Source organism: Otolemur garnettii, unplaced genomic scaffold (genome assembly GCF_000181295.1).
Source record: "Otolemur garnettii isolate 467f Iridium unplaced genomic scaffold, OtoGar3 scaffold00153, whole genome shotgun sequence".
In the NCBI taxonomy this organism is placed as follows: Eukaryota; Metazoa; Chordata; class Mammalia; order Primates; family Galagidae; genus Otolemur; species Otolemur garnettii.
Window position 1 is genome coordinate 2,721,950 of NW_003852548.1, and position 7,748 is coordinate 2,729,697.

Here is a 7,748-nt window from a genome sequence, read left to right on the forward strand (position 1 = left end):
GCCACAATGCCTGACTATTTTTTTGGTTGCAGCCATCATTGATGTTTGGCGGCCCGGGCTAGATTCGAACCTGCCAGCTCCGGTGTATGTAGCTGGTGCCTTAGCTGTTTTGAGTCGCAGGCACTGAGCCCCCTGAGGCTCTATTATGCATTAGGCACAAAGGGATTTACCAAAGTAATCCCATTAAATTATTATAGCACCGGGGTCTTTTACCCCCATTTTACAGGTGAATAACAGGCTCAGGAAAGAAGAGCTGCTTGCACAAGGTCACACCAAGAAATCAGTAGTACAGACGGTAGGGGAATCTGAATCAGTCCAGCCCAGCAATAGACATATGGGGTACCCACAGACTGAGAGAACAGTAGACCCAGAAGAAACTTCAAGGAGCTCTTAAGAATCAACACCATTTCACAGATGTGAAGATAAAGACCAAGGGTCACATAGCCATGGCCAGAACTAGAAGATAGGTCTCCTGACTCCCAGTTCAAAGCTCCTGTCACAGGGTACCTTTCCTCAGTAGAGATCAGAGACCCAAATGGAGGATCAGGTCAGATTCCCAACTTCCCCTTCATCCTAAAATGGGTCCTCACAACTACTTGTTGGGTCACAGATTCAAAGCCAGAAGGGTCTCAAAGATCTAGCTCATACCAGATAAAAGATGATATTAAGGAATTATTAATTTTGTTTGGTGCAATAATGGCATTTTGATTATGTTAAAAAGAGAAAAATCTGTATTTATCAGAAAAACATACAGAAATATTTATGGATGAAATGATCCAACGCCTTGCTTTAATTTTACTCTTGTTTTAAAGGGTTTTGCTTTAATAATACTCTTGTTTCAGGGAGTGAGAAAGAGTGGGCAGGGTAGTGATGAAACAAGGCTGGTCATGCGTTGATGACTCTTTTGAAGTTGGATGATGAGTGCATGGAGGTCCATTATTCTCTCTTTTGTCTAAATTGAAAAAATTCTATTAATAGAAGAAATTTGTAAAGATCTCGTTTGACTTCTCCTATACACACACAGATTGGGGGATAGAAACTTAAAAACACACCAGAGATAGGGTCTAGATACAAACTTAGGTTGACAGCAAACCTATATCCCAGGGTGACAGCAGTGTGCTATAATTATGAGCATGGGCCTCAGACTAATCTAACCCAGACACTGAATGCTCTACAACATACTGAATGACCCTGGGTAAGTCGTCTCCCAACCTATGAACCACTTTTCTCATCGGACAAACAGAAGCAACAATAGTCCCTATACTCACTTAGTTTGGGGAAGAATTAAAGGGGTTTCCCATAATGCCTGACAGAGCAATCGGTCCTTAAGTGATATTATTTTATTTATTGCTATTATTATTATTCTCCTACCACTATGCTGTCTCATGACCCAGAGCTACAGGCCAAATACTAACTTGATGCTGGAGCCCAGAGTTCCTAAAAGATCAGCTAACTCTGCCTCAACCCCGTGTCAGGGGCTACTCCTGATAACTGGGACACAGCTCAGGGATAGCCCTAGGCCCTTGAGGGCTGAGGCAGAGACTCACCTACAGCCCGGAAAAGACAGGCGCCGTCCTCTTTCATCTGCTTGATGATGAAGCCCTTCTTGTCTCGTAGGGCCTTTTCAAACCAGTGCTCCTGCTGGAGGGAAGAGGTGGGGATCAGCAACAGGGAAGGCCTATACCCCCTCCCCAGAGCCCTGCCCTCAAGCTCCCTAGAGGTCCCAGATAACTGGCAGAGGGGACATCAGGCAAGGTAAAGTTCTCAGCCCTGCTTGACCACTCCATGCAGGGGAAACAGGAGACTTTTTTTTTTTTAAGAGAATCAGTCAGCAGGTAAACACAGACTGACTTCCAAAGGGGTCCCCTGAAAACAGAGGCCCTATCTCCTTTTTTTTTTTTTTTTTGGAAACAGAGTCTCACTCTGTTGCCCCTGGTTGAGTGCCCTGGTGACAGAGCCCACAGAAATCTCAAACTCAAGCAATCCTCCTACCTCAGTTTCCCAAGTAGCTGAGACTACAGGCGCCCATGACAACACTTGGCTATGTTTAGAGATGGCATCTTGTTCTTGTTCAGGCTGGTCTCGAACTCCTGAGCTCAAGCAATCCACCTGCCTTGGCCTCCCAAAGGGCTGGGATTATAGGCATGAGCTACTGCGCCCAGCCCCTCTATCTGCCTTCTGACTCCTGCCAATCTTGCAGAGCCTAGCCCAGGCAGCTAGAGGCCCAGACCCAGTAAGTGCCTGGGTGAAGACAAGAGCCTAGATCCTCAATCCCATAAACAACTATGGTATTCCAAGATACATAGCATAAGGTAAAACATGTGTGAACTATGATCTCATTTATGACTAACAACATTTAACACATATATACGTAAATGTCTACACATACATAGTACGTACACAAACACATGTACACAAAATTGGGAAGGCTAGACACCAAAATATCCCTAAGTGCTGGTGTTACAGATGATTTTATTTCACTTTCCTCCTTTATAAAGGTATTTCATCCAAAATTTCAAAATCCAAAAAGTTTTTTTTTTTTTTTTTTTTTTTTTGAGACGGAGCCTCAAGCTATCCCCCTGGATAGAGTGCCATGGCATCACAGCTCATAGCAACCTCCAACTCCTGGGCTCAAGCGAGTCTCCTGCCTCAGCCTCCCAAGTAGCTGGGACTACAGGCGCCCACCACAACGCCTGGCCATTTTTTGGTTGCAGCCATCATTGTTGTTTGGCGGGCCCGGGCTGGGGATTCGAACCCGCCACCTTAGGTGTATGTGGCTGGCGCCTTAGCCACTTGAGCCACAGGCGCCGAGCCAATCCAAAAAGTTTTAACAATCAAAAGCCTTTATCTAACTCATTTGGCATCCTTACTTGGAGTGACTAGAATCTATTATCCTACTTAGGAGTGTATATTCAAGTATTTCAATGCAGAAAGCATTGAAGTATTTGATTTATGTGGTGCTGCCTCAGACCCTGACGGAAGTATCATATAATACAAAATATATACACCAAGTGACTTCCCTAAATTCTGATATTTTTCTTTTTTTTTTTTTTAATTCTGATATTTTTCTAAACTCCAAAGCACATTTGTTCTCAGAGTTTCAGGTGAAGTGCATCTGTACAAATGTGTAATTGCAGAATTAAAAAAAAAATGACCACATAACTACTTAAAGCGCATTTCAAAACAAAACAAACCAGAAGCAGCAGACCATTCCTGTGCCCCTCACGCCCTCTGCTGGCCACCAGAAGCAGCCGTCCTGACCCAGCAACTATAGGCTCCCAAGTCTGCTCCCTGGAGACACCGTTCTGCCCAAAGACTTATGGGATCCAGGCTATCTGTGACAAGACTTAGGGGGCCTACTCTCTGGCAAAGTAATAAGCACAAGTTCGGAGTCTGAGAGCTGTGGGTTCCAATCCCAGATCCATCACTTGCTTGCTGCCTGATTTTTGCCAAGCCTTATTTTCCTGTCAAATGGGGAATATGTGATCTACTTGACATAGCTGTCAAGAGGCTCAGAGGAGCTTCAAGATCTAAAGATGGCTTTAAAAATTATGTACCATGTACTGATTAAATAGTCACCAATCACGGAAGGAGAGAGATCAGCACAGAGATCAGCACCTTTCAGAGGCCCTCAGAAGGTCCTAGGTGAGTAGCTAGACAGGAGGGGATGTAGAGGGGGTGATAAGGGAACACCCAGTCAGCCCCACCATCAGGGCCCACACCCCATGAAGATGTGGCTGGGATTCCAGAGATGACAAAGGCATCTATGAGCAGCACAAAGACTCCTGTTTGGGTACAACATTCCAATAGTCCAGGTGTCTTTCCTGCCCCAGAGGCTGGGGACCAGCACATTCCCACCAATTACCCTCCCTGCCCCACAGGGTCAGCCATCTCCCAGAATCATGAAGTCTTCCCCAGTAAGGGCTCTCCAGAAGGGACAGTATCAACCATAACTGTAGCCTCAGACCTGATGGACGACAGAATTCTTAAAAAAGAAGGGAATACAGCAACCTCTTGCCTCTAGGTATGGAGGATAACTACAACAAGAAAGGGAAATCAAAGAGGAAGAGAAGGGCTCCTATTTATTCACCCAACAAAGATTTACCAGGCAACTACTGAGTCAGATCCTGAGCTAGACAATAAGGACAGAGAAATGAATCACACTTGGTCTCTACTAAGGGAGGGTCATAGAAACTGGCAACAATCAGAGTATGAGCAGGGCTGTGAAAGAGATGAACTTGGGGTATTGTGAAAGAAGGGACCTGACTCAGACATTAAGGCTAGCACCTGAGAGACCAAAGGAATACAATACTTAGACCTCCACAAATGCTTGGTAATGGATGAGAAATGAAGTAACTTCTGTCATCAAGAACCATGGGTGCCTGGAGGCCAGCAATGAGGGTAGGACTAGGCAAACAGGGAAGGGTCAGGAAGAAAGATGAACTCCTATTAGATGAATACCTGTCCCATACCAGATGCCACATGTAAAGGATGATCTCATTTAATTGTCCCTACCACAGCCCAGGTGGCAAGAAGCATTATCCTCATTTTACAAAGGCAGAAAAGAGCTGGAGTTTGGGTACCAGCAAGGCCTGTGTAGAGGCAACATGGGAGGCCACATGAGCCACAGCGTGGGGACATATCTGGCAGCCTATCCTAGGAAAATCTTGGTGTATCTCTAAAAATGAAAGAGGCCTGAGTAGACTCCTTGCACAAGCAGGGTTTGGGTCATAGGGCAGCCAGATTGGCACCTAGGCCTGTATCAAGAGACTGGAGCCCTAGCCACCCACTAGCCACTAGCTGTGGTATCCTTAAATTGAGCTCTGGCTTGGCACATGTAGCTCAAGTGGCTAAGGCGCCAGCCACCACATACACCAGAGAGGGCGGGTTCGATTCCAGCCCAGGCCTGCCAAACAACAATGACAACAACAACCAAAAAGCAGCCAGGCATTGTGATAGGCACCTGTAGTCCCAGCTACTTGGGAGGCCGAGGCAAGAAAATCATTTAAGCTCAGGAGCTGGAGGTTGCTGTGAGCTGTGATGCCAAGGCACTCTACCCAGAGCAACAGCTTGAGGCTCTGCCTCAAAAAACAAAAAAACAAATTGGTTAAGGTGCCGTCCGCATGCACCAGGACTGGTTAAGTTTCAATCCAGCCCAGGACTGCTAAATAACAATGACAATAACAACAACAAAAATAGCTGGGCAGCAGGAACCTGTAGTCTCAGCTACTTGGGAGGCTGAGGCAAGAGAATCGCTTAAGCCCAAGAGTTCAAGGTTGCTGTGAGCTGTGACGCCATAGCACTCTACACTCTATGGAGGGTGACATAATGAAACTTTGTCTCAAAAAAAAGAAAAGAAAGAAAGAAATTGAGCTCTGGCCCTTCTCTCTCCTCTTGGGGTGAAAATGTTGTTTAGAAGGGCCTGGTGGGAACCAGGGGTATAAGATAGCTCAGCCATAGATAAATTTATGCTATATCAATGCCCTGGCCTAAGGAGGTCAAGTTCAGAGGCTGAACCTTGCAAGCCCATGGCTGAGCCCGTGGGAAAATCCGTCCACATCTGAAACTCCAGAGTATCCCAGGAGCTGAGGCAAGACTACTGGTCTAAAGCAAAGTCGATGCAGGCTATGGAACCCACGTGATTTAGGTTCCAATCCAGCTCCACCAATTGTTAGCCATGTGATGAACTGCTCTGAGCCAGTTTTCCAATCTGTGAAATGGGGATACAAAGCCTCCCAATAATAGAGATATTGGGGAGACTCAAATGTTATAAGACCTTGCCCAGTAAGAGACCACTTACAGAGTTCCCTTCCACTCCTTGGAAGGGAAACAACAACAGCTCTAACAAGCTGAATAACAGCCACCCAAAGATACTAGATCTGAATCCATCGAACCTGTAAATGCTACCTTCTAATGAAAAAGGGCATATGCAGATGTGATTAAGGATCTGGACATAAAGAGATTATCTTGCAGTAGCAGGCAGGCAAACATAAGAGTCCTCGTAAGAGAGAAACTTGATTTGATAGAAAAGAACTGCACATACAGAGAAAGTGATGTGAAGATGGAGGCAGAGATTGGAGTGAGACAGCCACAAGCCAAGAAATGCCAGCAAGTTAGAGAAGCTTGAATTTCTCTCTAGAGCCTCTGGAGGGAATATAGCCCTGCCAACACCTTGATTTTGGCCCAGTCCAATTGATTTTGGACTTCTGGCCTCCAGAATTGTGAGAGCATAAACTTACATTTTTTTTTATTTTTTGAGACGGAGCCTCAAGCTGTCCCCCTGGGTAGAGTGCCATGGCATCACAGCTCACAGCAACCTCCAACTCCTGGGCTCAAGCAAGTCTCCTGCCTCAGCCTCCCAAGTAGCTGGGACTACAGGTGCCCGCCACAATGCCTGGCCATTTTTTGGTTGCAGCCATCATTGTTGTTTGGCGGGCCCGGGCTGGGGATTCGAACCCGCCACCTTAGGTGTATGTGGCTGGGGCCTTAGCCGCGTGAGCCACAGGCGCCGAGCCAAACTTACATTGTTTTAAATCACCCAGTCTGTAGTAATTAGTCACAGCAGCCACAAGCCAACTCACACATCGTCCAACCCCCCTGGGTAGCATTCCTTGGTGCCTGAGCTCTCTGTTCTCATGGCTTTGAGACATGACATGCCTCCCATTCAGTGGGATCTAATTTCCCCTGGGGAGGAGGTTTAGAATTAAGGCAGCAGGGGCCTAGAATCCTCACTCTTAGCCTGGGAAGCTGCTGACACTATGGATGAATTGAGCTGCCACTGAAGAGGGGAGAAAGCATGAGAAGATGGCGGCAGCAGCAGCAGCTCATGGACAGATGTCTTCCCAGAGCCCACAGCCAAGAGATGTTTATTATTCTGGGCCTCACAGCTCTGTACCAGTAACCCTGGTTCCAAGAGTACCCCCTCTCCAAAATAGTCGGGAACACTGGCCCAGCTCCAAGGGCAAAGCATAGGCAGTGAGAAACATAGACATGCTGCCCTCTAAGGATGGACCCAAACCCACTAGGGCAGAAGAGTAAGGCCTCAACCTATTGCTGAGCCACTGAGGGGAGGAGGATTAAAACTCTAAGAATCTGGTGGCGCCTGCAGCTCAAGCAGCTAAGGCGCCAGCCACATACTCCAGAGCCGGTGGGCTCCAATCTGGCCCGGGCCTGCCAAACAATGACAACTACAACAAAAAAATAGCTGGGCATTCTGGCGGGTGCCTGTAGTCCGTCCCAGCTACTCGGGAGGCTGAGGCAAGAGAATTGCTTAAACCCAGGGGTTTGAAGTTGCTATGAGTTGTGATGTCACCGTACCCTACTGAGGGTGACAGCTTGAGGCTCTGTCTCAAAAAAAACCCAAAAACTTCTTGTTCAGAAATTCTAACATTATAAATTACAAAGCTTTAAATGATCAGTATTAAAAGTTTCTGTGTTTTAAAAAAAAACTCTAAGAATCTAGTATTCAGCAATAAAAAGGAATGAAGTACTGATATGTATACTACAACATGGATGAGCCTTAAACACATTATAGTAAATGAAAGAAACCAAGTCACAAATAACTTAGTATTATATGATTTCATTTACATGAAATGTCCAGAATAGACAAATCAATCAAGGAAGAAAGCAGATCAGTAGTTGCAAGGATGAGAAGTTCTTGGGATAATGGCTGAGGGATTTAGGGTTTCTTTTTAAGGTAATGTAAATGTTCTAAAATTGGTGATGGAAGCACAATTCTGTAAATATAT

At 46.0% G+C, this 7,748-nt stretch overlaps 1 protein-coding gene across 3 annotated transcripts in view; it reads right to left on the reverse strand.

The window, feature by feature from the left end:
* OTUD5 (OTU deubiquitinase 5) overlaps positions 1 to 7,748 on the reverse strand; it is a 40,257-nt gene that overhangs the window by 24,051 nt on the left and 8,458 nt on the right. For all 3 annotated transcript variants that reach the window (XM_023519033.1, XM_012811316.2, XM_012811317.1), the window contains exon 2: positions 1,548 to 1,641. In XM_023519033.1, the coding sequence (XP_023374801.1) occupies positions 1,548 to 1,641 (94 nt within the window). The remainder of the gene's footprint in view (positions 1 to 1,547; positions 1,642 to 7,748) is intronic.